Genomic DNA, 16,694 nt, shown 5'->3' with positions numbered 1-16,694 from the left:
CAGAAGTAAACCTGTAGCCCAACACAGCTGCAACCTGCTTGTATCAGTTTAAAAAAATATACTCACCAGAAGAGCCCTCTCCAGCATTTGCTGGACTCTGGAGCAGCAGGTGCTGATGAGGGGACTGTCTCCAGGGTGACGAAGAGCTCTCAGCTGGCAGGATCAGCTTCCTCAGGCATCTACAGACTGGCAGCATCATCCTCTTCATCAGTCTCCACCTTATCCTTAGCCTCTCGGCTCTCACCAGAGAGCTGAGCATGGTCTCATGAGGTGTCCACGCAATCCTTGCTGACCATGGTTGGGTCCTTCCCAAGAATCACATTGAGCTGCTCATAAAAGCGGCATGTTTTGGGAGATGTCCCAGATCACCCATCGGCTCTTTCACCTTCTGATACACCCGCCTGAGCTTCTTGATTTTGACACTGCATTGCTGAGCATCCTTGGTGTATCCTTTCTCCATCATGCTCTGGGAAACGTTCCCAGACATGTCCACGTTTCCTTTACTGGTTCACAGTCTGATCAGCAAAGATTAGTCACCCTACACAGAAATGAAATCCTGGATCTCCTGATGGATGCCTACATGCTGGGGCTCTTTTGCGACCCTGTGAACTCATGATGGATAGTTGTGATCACTCCTGAGGTGTGCTATTCACTTTGGTCAGAAAGAAAATGAATTCAAATTTTCGGGCTTCCTTTTACCTACTTCCTGTGCACCTGGAGAGAGTGGAGGTGAAAGTGGCCAGAAGAGACAACTGTGGGGCATTGTGGGATTCCTGTGAGATACCTCTAGAGGCCAATAAAATCGATCTAAAGTAATGTTTCCACACTAGCATTAACTTGACGTTTTAAATTTGAACTTGATGGGGCAAGAAAGTCAACCTTGGCATCATTTAAAATCGACCTAATGGCATTTGCAGTGAAGACTGTCACATTGTAAAAATCAAGCTAAGTGCCTTAAAATCTACTTGATGCTGTAGTGTAGACATACCCTAAGTTGAAACTTGGGCTGACAGTGGGACAAAGGGCAGAGCATTTTGGGCATTGGGGGCAGCAGAATACCCTCATCAAAGAACAGAATCATCTAGCTTGCTGCATTTGGACCTTGCCACAATATCATAGAATTGTACAGGCTTTCTCCGTTACATGAGTGCCAGATGGCTTCCAACACCTGGACAACAATAACCAAGTACCCAAACAACCTGGGCTGCATAGATCTCCCACTTCTCCTAGATTCATATTCTTGTGGCTGGTTTCCAAGTACTAGTGGGAGAGGAGCATTTAAAATGCTTATAATACTACAAGGTTTTCTAATGCTATTGTCAAATAATTAGGGCCCTACCAAACTCACAACCAAGAAAAACATATCTCAGACTAAAATCTTGCCCTCCCACTGCTGAAATATTGTCTTGTATGATTTTTGCCCTATGCCATACAGATTTCACAGGGGAGACCAGAGTTTCTCAAATTGGGAGTCCTGACCCCAAAAGAATGCTGCAGAGAGGTCACAAGCCTTTTGTTAGAGGTATTACAGTATTGTCACCCTTTTGTGCTGCTTCCAGAAGAGAGTGGCTGTCAGCTGGGCATTCAGCTCTGAAGGCAGCGCATTGCTGGCACTGTACCATACCACCCTTCTGTGCTGCTTCCTTGTAGTGCTGGGCCCTCAACAGCTGCCACTTTCCAGCTGCACAGATCTGGTGGGAGCTGCCAGCAGAATCATAGAAGTAAGGGTAGCAGTACCGTTTGACCTCCCAACTTCCACCCTGTAACTTTTTGAGGTGTCAGGATCCCTACAGTTACAGCTTCGTGAAATTTCAAATTTAAGTAGTGGAAGTAATGAAAATTGTTATTTTTGAAACCCTACCACTATGAAATTCAGTTGTTTTGGTGCAATGGAGAGCGTCTTTAGAGATGTTCTTAATCATCAGGCGTTAGTGCTACAGCATCTCAAAATTTAATGTTCATAAATTATTTCCATGATGAATGTTTTTTTTATTTACCCTGGGTCATTCTACTCAGCCAAAGAATCTTGGTCTAAGAATGATCCTACTTTTGTTCTTTTGAGACAATGTAACATCTGCAAATCAGTTGATTACTTTGCTTCGGATCCCACAATGACCTTGTGCATGCTAGTGAATGTTACTCCAAAGTTCCCCAGTGAGATTTAATGAACAGACGTAAACAGTGAAAGCTAACAGCACCTTGTCTAGAGTGGGGCTTCTACTGTGCATCTGAATAGTGGTTAACAATGGTGGGAATTTACTGGTAATATTACATACCAGTAGACCGATTTTTTTTCCATCCATGTGTGGAATTAATTTTGTTATGTGCACCAAGGCATGTGTGGTGCTGCACCACCAGTAGAAACACATGGTGCTATCTCTGGGCACTGTGGGTGCTCTGCTAATCATTGGGTGGCACCTGACTCTCTCCCGGATGGCCACCCAAGTGCTCAACTTACAGGGAACTCTGTTCCCTATTGTAAATAGACTACTGTATTTGTGAGTATTGCAGCTATAGCAAGGTAAAAGTAGGATTCTGTTGAAAACAATCAATTCTGAGCACAGCTTCCACCTAAAATATTCTTAAATGGGGAGGGGGAAATCTACAGAAATAACCTGTGGCCGTTACTTTTCAACAGATTGGTAACACTAGATCTCCTGACCCTGTAACAACAGAATAAAAGAGGAAAAGATGACTTTCAGCAGGCTTCACTAACACAATACTAAAAATATCAGAAGCAGTTGGACCTCTGGTGATACCCATGCAGCTGTGCTCCTACAATGCCAGAGTTGTGGTAGGGGAGGGTAGTAAAATTCCCTGGTGTAGGCATTGCATGTGTGTCTCTATGTAAGTTTGACCATTTGGCATAAAGTTTTCACCAAACTTAAAATGAAGAAGTCCTGGGGAAAAGGAAAATTTCTACTTTTGCACCTTAAAATGATAACATGTCCCAAAGTAAACCTTCAGCTCTCCTTCCTCTTTATGCTGGTCACTTTTACGTCCCTCAAGGTCACGAAAATACTCCGGTGACACTAAATGTTAGCTTCATTTACACCTATAAGTCAAACATACTATCAGATATGTGAATGAAATGTCTTATCTAATAAGCTTGATATTTTTTGTTGTACCTTCCAGAATGTCCAGTAAAACTTCCTACCACTAAAATTGCCTTAGTTTTTTTTTCCAGTGTAACTTGGGGGGAGGATGGGAGGAGAGAGCACCGAAAAACAAACAAATCTGTAAGTCAATAACTTACATACCAGCGTTAGCAATATGCAGTATCGCGGCATTGCTTTCAGGTGGCTTTGCAGAATTATTTCTGTTTTCAGTCTTCACAGTCTCCTCTTGCTCCTTGATGCTCTTTTCTTCTTCATTACTGATCCTTTCCACTAAACAGGTTACAGCTGTACAACTACTCCAGCGAACTTTGGAGACTTCATTCCTTCCAAGTTGTAAGAGCCTGTCCATTCTCCAAAAGGACACAGCATAAGCTTTATGAATCCATTCATAAGTGTTTGGTTTGGTGGTGTTATCATTGTCTGATTTACCAAAGAAAACCTTCTCCTGAGCCTTGTAATTTCCCTTGATCACAGTGGCAAAAGAATCTAGGATTTGTTGCTCATTTCCACTTAGTTTGTAGGACGAATCAGTTTGAGATAGTTGGTCAAGAAATAAAAGTGGGAGCTCTGCTGAAACTGTTTCAGCAGCAAACACGCCATGGTATCCATCAAATAAGCCCAGAAAACATGTGTCTGATCTATTTCCATAATTATCTAGCACAATGAATGTGTCTTCCATATCTGCTTGCCATGTTGAATTTTTGTCTTGGCAAATTGCTAACGCTTTTATTACAGAATTGCTTAGTTTCTTGAGGTATCCAGAACTGTCAACAATATTATCAACATTAAAATATGTTTTATTCTTAAGTAGCTCTAGTGAGCAATCAATCTTCTGTTTGTCTCTTTCAGTATATTTAGAAGACTTGATCAGTCTTGAAATTAATTGCAGTCTCCGAAGTAAAAGTTTGTTGATGTCTGTTTCAGTCCGTGGAGGACAATAACGCAGTAGAGCTAGGGCTTTGTGCTCTTTTTTATGATAAAAAAGTTGATTCGGGTATATTGTTTGTTGACATATTGAGCAAAGAACTGGAATATCCCCAGAATCTACGTCTCTGGTCACAATGCCAACCTTCTCAGCATGATCTTCCTCATTTCTATAAAGCTCAAAGTCGTCTGTTTCTGCTGTACTTGGTTCCCATGTCATTCTACAAAAGGAGTTCATGGTTATTAAACTCCTCATTAAATAGCCAGCAAATCTACAATAATCTAGCCTTCATGCGTGCCCTCTTTCAATCTCGAAAGTATGAGCATTACTTTATATTCATGTACGTGTTCAAGAAGCTAGACGATTTATGTTGGATGGTCTTTGTGTATAAAATTGCAGACTGTTAAAATAATGTTACGGTTGCAAAGTCAAGCACTCAAAAGTCAGAAAGTGTCAGTCTGTGCACTGAGTTCTGGCCAGCACACACACTACAGTAGCAAGTGTCAGAGAGGTAGCCATGTTAGTCTGTATTTTCATTAACAAAGAGGAGTCCTGTGGCACCTTAAAGACTAAGGCTAAATCTATACTAGAGAAATAAGTCAATTTCAGCTATGCAGCTCTACCTATGGCCTTTGCATAGCTAGAACTGATGGACTGGAATTGACTTATTTCCCTACTACAGACCGAGCCTCTATACTCTGCCATTGACCTCCCGTACTCCACATGATAGCATGGAGTACAGGGGTGAATGCTGTACCCAGAGAAATCGATTTTGCCATGTCTTTACAAGATGCACAAAATCAAACTCTGGAAGATTGACCTTGACTGGGTCTATCTTTCAGGAAGCATAGACATGCCCGAACAGATGTATTTCACGTGTAAATTGCGCTTTGTCAGATGCAAACTTATGCACAAAAGGCTTATGGCAAAATAAATCCCTTCAGGTAGGTCTGCACAGTTTACTTATTTCAAAATAACTATGCTAGTATCTACACAATGCAACCGCTATTTCAAAATAAATTTAAAATAGTGGTTGACTTATTTTAAAATTGGTAAACCTCATTTCACAAGGAATAGCACTTATTTTGAAATAGGCTGTGTGTATGTAGATGTTGTATTTTGAAATAGCTAAGTGCAAAATGCGTTTTTGTATCTACCAGTGTTATTTTGAAATAAGCTATTCCAGAATAGCTTGTTTTGGAATAAGCCTGCTTTATAGACATACCCTTTGGCCACGGTTACACTGCAGCAATCTGTTGACAGAAACAGAGAGAGAGCCATGCTAGTCTATACACTATCAAAACAAAAAAGCAGTAAAGTAGCACTTTAAAGACTAACAAAATAATTTATTAGGTGAGCTTTCGTGGGACAGACCCACTTCTTCAGACTATAGCCATACCACAACAGACTCAATATTTAAGGCATAGATATTTAAGGCCACCATGGATGTAGAGGCTCTGTACACTAATATTCCACACAAAGACGGATTACAAGCAATCAGGAATACTATCCCTGATGTCACCACAGCCAGTCTGGTGTCTGGCCTCTGTAACTTTGTTCTTACCCACAATTATTTCCAATTTGGGGACAATTTATACCTCCAGATTAGTGGAACTGCTACGGGCACCCGCATGGCCCCACAATATGCTAATATATTTATGGCTGACCTGGAACAATGATTCCTCAGCTCTCATCCCCTACTACCCCTCCTCTGCTTAAGATACATTGATGGCATCTTTATGATTTGGACCCATGGTACAGAGGCTCTAGAAGAATTCCACAGAGACTAACAATCTACACCCCACCATCAATGTATGCCTCAATTGCTCCACACAAGAGATACATTTCCTGGACACTACAGTACAAATCAAGGATGGCCTGATCAGTAGCACAGTCTACCGGAAACCCACTGATCACTATACTAACCTACATGCTTCTAGCTTCCATCTGGCGCACATAACTAGATCCATTGTTTAGAGTCAAGCCCTTAGGTACAGTTGCATTTGCTCTGATCCAACTGACAGAGACCAAAAACTACAAGCTCTTACCAAATATTCATAAACCTGAATTACCCGTCAGGAGAAATAAAAAAAACAAATTGACAGGGCCAGACCAATAGCCAGAGACCATCTACTCCAAGATAGGCCCAAAAAAGCCAAGAACAGAACACCACTGGTCATTACCGACAGCCCCCAACTCAAACCACTGCAATGCATTATTTAAGACCTACAACCTATCCTTAATCAGGATGCCATATTCCAGAAGGCCCTAGGGGACAGGCCTGTTCTCTCCTACAGACAACCTCCCAACCTTATGAGGATTCTCACCAACAGCCACAGTCTATATCACAGGAAAACCAGTCCTGGGACTTTTCCTTGCAACAAAGCCCGCTGCCAGATTTGTCCATATATCTATTCTGGGGGTACCATCACTGGACCTAACCAGGTTAGTCACAGAATCACGGGCACATTCTCATGTTCCTCAAATAACATCATTTATGCCATCATGTGCCAACAATGCTTAGATGCTTTGTATATTGGACAGACTTCAAACTCTCTTAGACAAAGAGTTAATGGGCACAAAACAGACATGAAAACACTCCTGATCCATGAACGGGTCAGCCAACATTTTAATGGAGTAGACCATTCTGTTAATGACTTAAGAGTTTGCATGTTACTGAAGAGGAATTTTCACACTACTTTGGAAAGAGAAGCTGCTGAACTCTCTTTTATATTCAAATTAGACATAAACACGTGGTTTGAACTGGGATGTGAATTTTCTGGGTCATTATATGGGCTCTTTGGCAAACTTGGCTTAACCTAATTCTTGACCACCACCACCACCCCACCCCTCTACTCTCTGATTTGCTCACCTTGATAATTTTTTTTCTGATTTGTCAACCTTGATTACTATTTTTGGTTCTCTACGCCTTAAATATTGAGTCTGTTCTGGATGGCTATGGTCTGAAGAAGTGGGTCTGTCCCATGAAAGCTCACCTAATAAATTATTTTGTTAGTCTTTAAAGTGCTGTTTTACTGCTTTTTTGTTTCCATTGACAGAGGTCATTGTCAGAAGAGATTTCCAGACAAAACTTCTGTTGGCAGAGTGTGGCTACACACAAAAGCCAATCAGAAGAGTGCTCTGCTTTCTTAACAGAGTGGCTGGACTTCCCTTCTGCTCTCTTGATAAAACAGGCACCCACAAGCACAGCAGACAGGACTGCCCATTGTCTGTCGAGAGACGGCCCCCCAGAGCACCCATATAGCGTTTTTGTTGACAGCCTGTCAACAAAAGGAACTCTTCCTCATCTGGGAGAGGCAGAAGGTTGTAATTGGAAGTGCCCACTTTTGTTGACATACTGTTGACAAAACGCATTTTGTGTGTGGATGTTCCACCAATTTTGTCAACAAAACCAGGGTTTTGCTGGCAAAACTCACTAGTGTAGCCATAGCTTTAGTATTTAAGCTGACACAGGACTTCTCATTGTTACTACAGAAGCAGCTATTCATTGTTTTGTTTTATCCTCATCCACTGTATATGATCCCACTTCTGGATTACAGCACACCATTAAAACATTTCTCTGAACACAAAATTATTAATTTCTTCATGGGTGTTTGTTTGGGTCTTCTCACTACTATAGCTGAATGCTTCACACACTTTTGTTACTGCAATGTCTGGTAATGGAACATTAATTTCATTTTTCAAATACGGAAATCAAGCACAGAGAAATTAAGGTAAATTGGAATCAACTAATTTTGGATGCCTAATTTGAGACTCCTATAAGCAGAGAAATATATGTTGACTGTTCTTTATATGCTCAAAGTGCTGCTCCCAATGACAATTTTAGTTGTAAAAAATCAGTCTTAGCTCTCAAGTGGAAAAAAAGTATGTGATTATGTAAGATGGTCATAATGCATATGAAAAAAGGGACTGAATTAATGTTGCACACGTAACCTTAGTTCTGGCTTTTTCCTAACTTTTGAGTGTATGACTTTGCAACATTATGGCTCTTTTATACAGGGGTATTTTTGTGTGTCATTTCCTATTTTTTTTTGTTTTCTTTTTTAATCAAACTAAAAAAAACTGCTGCCATCATGTGGCTTCATACTGACCCCTTCCTAGCTCATGAGCAGGGTTGGAACCTTTAGACTTACAGCACAGAATTCTGTTGTTAGTTTAGCTAAAGAACAACTGATACTAATAGTAGGTTGTCACTTCTGTGTGACCCAGCAATAGAGGGGGATGAGCTGCATGTTCTTCAGGTGGGTTTCACAGATATTTGCTGACAGAGGAATGGTGGGAGATGTTGGATTCCATTTCAGTTTCTTCAGGGGAGTTATTCTTTAGAGGCACTGTTCCTGTATCTCCCAAACTAACCCTTTTGGCCAGTCTTGTCTCCCTGCTGCCTCCCAACTCCTTGTCCAAGGATCTTCTCCTATTCCTTGTCCCAGTTTCCAACTCCATCCCACCCCTTCCCCAGCTCTATCTTCCAGTTGAGGCAACTCATTCCAATCTCCACCTGGCTGTTTGTCCAGCCAGTCTTTCCCCACCCTGGTTCTACATCTCCTTTCCCAGCCAGCCACAATTTCCCCCTCTTCTGATCACAGGATCTTGGCCCAACCATGTTTTAATCTACTCTTTCCAGCCTGGCCCAACCATGTTTCAGACTACTCTTTCCACCCCATCTTCCCAGTCCCACCTCTAGTATTCTCTTCATTTCAATCCTACTCCTCCATGCAAACCAGTAGGGGGCGTATTGAAATCACAGGAGAGTGTCTCCCCATTCTCAGGTTTAAGGCATGATACTACCAAATTACTTTCTTTCTTTTCCTAGTCTTATGTGCCTCAAATCCCCAAATGGCCCTCTCAAGGGCTGAGCTCAGAACCCTGGGTTTAGTAGGCCAATGCTCAAACCACTGAGCTATCCTCAGCAACTGCAGAGGATCACTGTTTGACCACTAGAGTTCCAGGATGTAGTATGTTCACTGCAGATGGAATTGCCAGGGAATTTAGCCGTCCACCATTAACAAAGTCTCTACGTGTTAACAGAGATTTTTCAGAAGCATGTAACTTGACAGATTTGCTACAGATGGCTTAGAGCACACATCTCACACCAGGGTGACTTCCCCAGCAAATTCCAAATCTTTGCTCCAAAGCATGAGAGCAATAGAGTGTCTCAATAAAATAGTTATATGAATTTGTTTAACATAGGCAAAACAAAAATTAAAAATAAACTAAATCCATCAGAAGTGTGGAGAATAATTCCCTCAAACAGCTAAAACGTGGCAAATGTAGAAGTGAAAACAAAGTTTTATAATAGAAAGTCACACACAACCTTATCTATACAAAAAAGCAGTCAAGTAGCACTTTAAAGACTAACAGAATAATCTATTAGGTGAGCTTTTGTGGGACAGACCCACATCTTCTGACCATAGCCATACCAGAACAGACTCAATATTTAAGGTACAGAGAACCAAAAACAGTAATCAAGGAGGACAAATCAAACTTAAATATTGAGTCTGTTCTGGTATGGCTATGGTCTGATGAAGTGGGTCTGTCCCATGAAAGCTCACCTACTAAATTATTTTATTAGTCTTTAAAGTGCTACTTGACTGCTTTTTTGTTTTGATAGTATATAGACTAACACGGCTCCCTCTCTGTTACTATTCAACATTATCTATAGATGGCACTACCACCTCTGCTTGTAATATTTAATGGCTAAGAAATAATGCAGGTGATATTACAAAGGATGTAAACTCCCTCCTGTGCTTACATTACACCTACTTGTACAGCATTCCCTCTTTGTAGATAAATAAGTCAATTTGTGTGTAGGAGGGCTTTAGATACTGTACTGGTATAAGAACTTAGAAGTGCTGTGTGTGGCACAGCTCATTACAGTATAGAGCATTCTATCTAGCAAATACACATACAGTACATGCTGTGTTTGTATGCATTAGTACATGTGTACATATAAGAGAGAAATGTATTGTTTGTTATAGGGAAAACCACAAAACAGTTTTCACTGTAACTCCAGTTACAGACTTAATTTTTCAATATGTCCTTGTAATACAGTAGGAAGAGACCCACCAGCAAAGTAATGTCTTTGTCAACAATTCTTACCCCAAAATGCAGGGCTACCCTCCTGTAGGAGCTTTTTTCCCCACAGTGCCATTCGGGGGATGGTCCTTTAAATGGGGTAAAGCCAAGCCATTACAGGCCTGAGGGATCTACTTGGCAATTAGCACTGCTGTCTATAGTTCCCTGGTACCAAGCTGGTAATTATTCTGCTTGGTTCCTGAAAGACGTGGGTATTTTCTGAAGAATGTGGGTTGGTCAAACAAAATCTCTTCTGCTGATTTAGTTAGTCACAGGAGAGTTGTTTTTTTTCCTTTGGTAAAAATCCTGCAATACATTTAAGATGCCTCATTTAACCTCATGCCTCTGATTAGTTTGAGGCAGGAAAAAATCATTTAAAAAGTTATACAGTGACTCTGCCCATTTGTGGTCAGCAGCATATACTATGATATTGGCAAATACTCAACACGTTTGTAACATCATAGTACATGTTGTCCTTGCACAAAGTGACAGACCAGTAATTTTTGCTCTCAGACTGCAGGAGCAATTTGTACGAGGGAGGCGATGTCTCTCTGAAATATGCAAAGCAAGCGTCTCTAAAAATACTGTACTGCCTTAATGCAGAGGAAACAAGTGCACGTGTAATGCCAGCTTGCTAGAAGTGGTGTTCTGTCTCCCTCTGGTAACAGCTGGTCCCCTTAGGATGTCTACACAGCCAAGTTATTTGGAATAATGGCTGATATTCTGAAATAACTTTGCAAGCGTCTACAAAATGCAACTGCCATTTTGAAATAAGTTCAAAATAGCAGACACCTTATTTTGAATTTGATAAACCTCATTCCACCAGGAATAGCACCTATTTAAAAACAGATATTTCAAAACAGGAGCTGTGTAGACAGGGAATAGGGGCTATTTCGAAATAAGCTTTCATGCATCCAAAAGCTCTATTTTGAAACAGGCTCTATTGTGTATGGATGCTGTATTTCAAAATAGCTGAGCACTACTTCAAAATGCATTTTGTGTGCAGATGCGCTATTTTAGAATAAGCTATTCTGGAAAATCTCTTCCAGAATAGCTTATTCTGAAATAATGCTACTGTGCAGACACAGCCTTAGAAATTCATGATCCTTGGCTAATAGTTCTCAGCCTCACAGCCCAATCAGCACACAGCTTGGCCCATGTGACACTCTCAGGGCCATACAGAGAAGCTACATCTACGCTACAGTGATCTGTCAACAGAAGTTACTGTCAGAGGATATCTTCCAACAAAATTTTGTCACCAGATTGCAGCCACGCACAAAAGTGGATCACTCTATTGACAGACTGCCTGGCTGCTCTCTCAACAGAGGATGCCCTGGAGTTTCCACATGGCCTTTTTGTTGACAGATTCTGTTGAGAAAGGCATTCTGTCTCGTGGGGAGGGAGGCAGAAGTCTGTCAATAGAACTCTGAGTGGACGCTCAGCGAGTTTTGTCAACAAAATTCTTTAGTGTAGACATAGCCATAGAGTGAGAGAATGTGTACATGGGAGCATGGGGGAGGGGAGCTGTGGCCCGCATAACATATAGAGAGTGGCATAGGTGGCCTACAATGATAGATGGCTTGGGACTCTCTGGCCTGGACTAACACAGCAGTGTTGCTTAGCTCAGGCAATAGCAACTAAAATACGAATGTATTTCATTCCAGAGATCCCAGGTTGATCCCTACGGACACCCATTTGTAGATTGGCATTATGCATACATGAAAAAGGTGTTCAGATTCTGTGATTATGGGACTCCCTGCATGTTCTGTTGCCGTTTGCATATTTTGAACTGAAAGATCGAAAAATAGGGGTGATATAAAAAAAGACCTGATATAAGTGGGAGGCATTTCCAAGCTAAATAAAGGATACAGTATTTTTCAGTCTTGGTTAGTTTAATGGTTTGATCAACCAAAATCATTTTTAAATTAATTTACTTCAATCAGTCCTTTCCCACTGGTGGGCACAGTTAGGCCACACCTACATGGCACCCTACACTTGAAATAAGCCATACCTTATTTTAAAATAGGCTACTTTGGCCTAAACAGCACCAAATGTTGAAATAATGAGTTATTTTAAAGTATCCTCTACTTTTCCTGCCATGAGGAGTACAGAGATGCCAAAATAGCACCCTGTTACTTCAAATGTTTTGAAATAACAGGCATTTTTCAAAGACACAGAGTAGCTATTTCAGGATACCGAGGTATTCCAAAATAGTTCTGCCCTGTAGATATAGCTTTAGGGTTTGTCCACACAGGAAAATAGTACTCATTACTCTGGTATAATTAAACAAGTATAGTTTCACTGGTGTGGACATGCTGATGCCACAATAAGTGTGTCCATATGGCAATTGTGGAGGTTCTACTATCTTTACTGATGTATGAAGATTGACTCATTTCCCCCCATTTTTTCCACATCAGAGTTATAAGCTCTTGACTTCCCTATTTCTGCTCTAGGGCTGAAGAACTACAGGGAAATAGTGACATCACAATATACTAAAACTGAGTTACTACTTTCTAAGCCCTAAACTGCGCAGGAGAGCAATGAGAAAACTTAAGGTTCCAGGCTATTGTGATATCTCTGCAACTCCATGGCTCAAAACAAGAAATGAAGAGACAAGACCTAATACTGCTGGTGCACTTAAACACAAAACTTAAGCAGAGAAAAACAACACCTTAAACTGGTGAGGAAGAAAAAGTCAGGTCATTATCAAAGAGCAGCAAAAGGGCAGAAACAAAACAACATTTTCTAAGCAGTTCATGTTTCAGATCCCATGAATTAAATCTTGGTTCAAAAGTTATTATTATACAACATAGTATATTTGGCTTCTGTCGGACTACTCATATAAGCAAAGCTACTTACATGTGTAAGTGTTGCACGCTGTCAGGACATAAGATTGTAGGCCATTGCCTGAAGTTACAGGCTAATATTGCACAATGCACCGCAGTAAATATAGTTGTTCTGGGCATTGTTTTGAAGCGGTCTTTATCTGCCACTGCTATGCTACATTTGGCTAGAATGCAGTTGAATCAGGCGACATGTGAATCACTTGTTTTCTAATTTGTGTACATGCCACTAAATAAAGAGAAGATCAAAAATCTGATTTGTAATGAAGAGTAAAATGTAATCATTAAGGATGCAGCCCTCAAATGAAAGAGCTGTATGAACATCTTTCCTTACCATGTCATTTCTCTCTTTTCTCTGGGATGTTCTCCTTCCTCTCTTACCTATCATAGCCATCACCTTAAGTGGAAACTCTCTGGGGCAGAGGTCTTTTTTCCCAGAGCTTGCTCAGAAACCTCTCCTATGCATGTGGGCACTAGCAGGCAATCATTAATATAAACAATACTATGATGGAGGCAGAAAAGGCAGTTGTATGACTTACCTTTGCTGGGTAGCACATACAACGTGAAGATGATGTGTCTCTGAGGTCATAGTCTCCTGGAAAATGTCATCACAATATCATCCAACATCTTTTTTCACCGTTAAGGTTACAGTGTGGCAAATTCTATCTGAACAAAGATTCATTCATCATTCACCTCACCCACTGTTTTTCATCTTTTTCCTGTCTCCCTCTCTCCTCCTTGTCTTTCTCAATCGTCTTTTCCTTCTCTGTCTCACACTTACTCCCAGAGCATGCTCCTCCTGGTCCCCTCCCTCCTTGCCCCTCCACTTGGACTTGCCAACAGTGTGAGCATGCTGCTTGTGCTGTCTCAGTGACGTCAGGTCTTCCACTTTCCTTCTGACTAGTTCTCTGTTCTCTCCACATGTAATACAGGGACAGGCTGGAAGTGGCTCGCAAAGAGAATTGTTTGCACTAGAGAATCCCGATGTTCCCAGGACCATTACAACTCTAGCATGCTTGTCACATGCCTTGTAGCCACCCAAGTGCTGCCTGGGGGAACTAGTATTCGCAGCATCACAGGTACGGCTTTTCCTCTGAGCATCGATAAGCAAAGCCCTGCAAATCCGTGCATATCTGCGAGTATCCGCACCCACAGCTGTGAATGTGGGTAGACATCTGGGGCTCGTTTTTTCAGATATAGATGTGGATACGGGTGCACATTTGCAGATACATGCTTTATACCCATGGGTATCCAGATATCCATGGATCATTTTTGCAGATGCAGATAAAAATTATGTATCTGTTCAGGGCTCTATTCACCACCTCTGTGTTTTCTTTCTCCACTGTAGGACCAGTATATACAGCAGGGGCTGGCACAGTGGCTGCAATGAGGACAATGGGTCACTTACTGCAAGTACACTGTGCTCCTGCCCTATCCCTCAGCTCTGACAGCTCTGACTGCCCTCTTTTGCTTGTCAAGCTATTCCCTCACCAGCTGTTTGCAGGCCCAAAAGCACTCAAGACAGCATTACTCTGGTCTTGGTGCAACCCAGCTAGCTACCTCCAGACCTCAGTTCCAAAAAAGAAGCATTGAAGAGCCACAAGTTTATTGTCAAGTAAATTGGATACAAGCTGTAGTGAATACTTCTAAAACCAACGTATAAATTCACCTGAAAGACAAAAATCCCTTGTTAGTCAGCACAGAAACCACACCATAAACCTTCTAGAAGGGAACTAACATCACTGTGGGATGGGTGCAGAGTTCATGCACAGACTCAGAGCATCCAAAAAGGGGAGACTATAGAAAAGGGAATATTAGTTAGGGGCTGGACAAGAACACTGCATTGTGTCTTTCCCAAACAAATTGAAATAACGTTCTAGCACATTCTGATTAACACCCATTCCTGGATATCCCGGAGCAATGTTACCTCCAAACTGGGTCACAGTAGTACCTATGGGAAGAGGGACAGGGGAATATGACTGGCCTAATGGACCTTGAGACCCGACACTCTCATTTCTGGCTCCTAGAGACAAATATAAGAGACAGAAGCCATGCATCTACCTATGAAGCAAAAGAAGAATTTTTAAAAGAATAATTATAATATAAATGAATGAACATAATGAAGCTCCTTACTTGCCTCCTGGAGTACAGCACTGAGTGCTGATGGTGCTCATTATATTGCCTGGCACTCCATTCCACTGTCTTAAAATGGCAGCAGCCTCAGTGGTTGCTGCAAAGTTTCCACCGTCGCCTTTGCAAGTGTGAGATTATAAAAGGGCGTCATCTCAGTCCCTTAGGACAGCCATGCAATTCTACATCAAGAGCAGACCCATTCAAGTGGGCAATGGAACCAAACAGAAGTGCTGCGAGGGTAGACTTACCTACCATAGGTATTATACACCTGCTTTAGGAAGCTATGCCCGTGAGCTTACCCATGAAAGCTCATACCTAAAAAATAAAACTGTTAGTCTTTAAGATGCTACAGGACTGCTAGTTGTTGATGTTTTTGTTTGTTTGTTTTTGTGAAGCTACAGACTAACATTGCTATCTCTCTAAGCAGAGACTAGTTAACGTGCAAACCTGTAATCCTTGCAGTAACAGCTATGCAAGAGTCAGCAACCTGTGGATCCAGAGCCACATGCGGCTCTTTAAGAAGCTGCTTCCGGCTCCAAACGCTGCCACCACTGACTCCACTTGTGACTTCGGAGGCTGCTGCCACTTAGTTGTTTTGTTTGACTGGCGGCAGCCTTTAGAGCCACTGAACAGTCAGCGTGGCTGGGAGAAGCCAGCAGGGCAGGGAGCCCTGGAAGAGGAAGCTGGCAGGGCTCCACATGTGGGAAGTCGGCCTGCAGAAGAGCTGGGGTCGGGGTGACTGAGCCTGCCCTGCCAGAGCTGTATGACTGCACTGAGAAAAAGGTGGCAGGGGGAAGCAGTGGTAGTGCATGGAGCTCATCAGCTGAAGCAGGTAAATCCTGGAGCTGCAGGCGTGGTTTAGAGTTGAAGGGGTTAAAGCTGGGGTTGGGGGCAGTTTGGGGGGTTGAGGAGGGTAAAGCCTGGAGATGGAGATAACTTAACTTTCTGATACAAATCATTGTGCACGCTGTTCTTAAAATAGGGGTGACAAAAAGTACATTTTGACCTTATTTATTATGGACTGTCTCCTATTCACCTGCATTGTGGCTCTTGAAGTATGGATTTGTAACTGAACATGAAAAAAATGGCTCTTTTCACTACTTCGTTTGCAGACCCCTGAGCTATACCATGGACAAGGTACGCTCTGTGTGCCAAAACCAGAATGCCTTTTTTGTATACACTGCACTGTTGCAGCTTGCACTGGTGTGTTTGTACCAGTGCAGGCTGCAGCCATGTTAATTTGATCTACAAATGTTGCAGCAAATCAGAAGGGCATCCACCCAGAGGTATAAACAGGAAAATCTTAAGGCTCTTCCTTGACCGTTGCAGACCAAGGCATACATGTTTTCATAGGGAAACTGCATGCATCTGTTGGAAGTGTTTGTGCCTACCTTAATATTTTGCTTTCTTTCACAGCACTGTAAAACCAATCATGAAGTTCCAATACAGGCAGCAATAGAAGGAGTGTTAGAATAGCCTGGCTACAGCATTTTAACTCCCTGTTATCTGATCTGGGTCAGAAAAAATCTAGATGTCACAATGGCAAATGTCAGTGACCGGGATACCCTATCTCTCCCA

At 41.9% G+C, this 16,694-nt stretch overlaps 1 protein-coding gene across 7 annotated transcripts in view; it reads right to left on the bottom strand.

The window, feature by feature from the left end:
- PP2D1 (protein phosphatase 2C like domain containing 1) overlaps positions 1-16,694 on the bottom strand; it is a 31,395-nt gene that overhangs the window by 7,040 nt on the left and 7,661 nt on the right. The window contains exons 2-6 of one of the 7 annotated variants that reach the window (XM_074984488.1): positions 15,365-15,431; positions 15,117-15,234; positions 14,612-14,652; positions 13,523-13,610; positions 3,261-4,264 (exon numbers count right to left, since the gene is read on the bottom strand). In XM_074984488.1, coding sequence (XP_074840589.1) covers positions 3,261-4,264; positions 13,523-13,572 — 1,054 coding nt within the window. In that variant the 5' untranslated portion in view covers positions 13,573-13,610; positions 14,612-14,652; positions 15,117-15,234; positions 15,365-15,431. Of the gene's footprint in view, positions 1-3,260; positions 4,265-12,999; positions 13,213-13,522; positions 13,611-14,611; positions 14,653-15,116; positions 15,235-15,364; positions 15,432-16,694 lie in introns of all 7 variants that reach the window. The other 6 variants (XM_074984482.1, XM_074984484.1, XM_074984486.1 and 3 more) reach the window with 6 other exon arrangements.

The sequence above is a fragment of the Carettochelys insculpta genome, chromosome 2, assembly GCF_033958435.1.
Source record: "Carettochelys insculpta isolate YL-2023 chromosome 2, ASM3395843v1, whole genome shotgun sequence".
Taxonomy (NCBI): domain Eukaryota; kingdom Metazoa; phylum Chordata; order Testudines; family Carettochelyidae; genus Carettochelys; species Carettochelys insculpta.
Note: the sequence above shows the minus strand (reverse complement) of the source record. Positions and strands in the feature narration are given on the sequence as shown.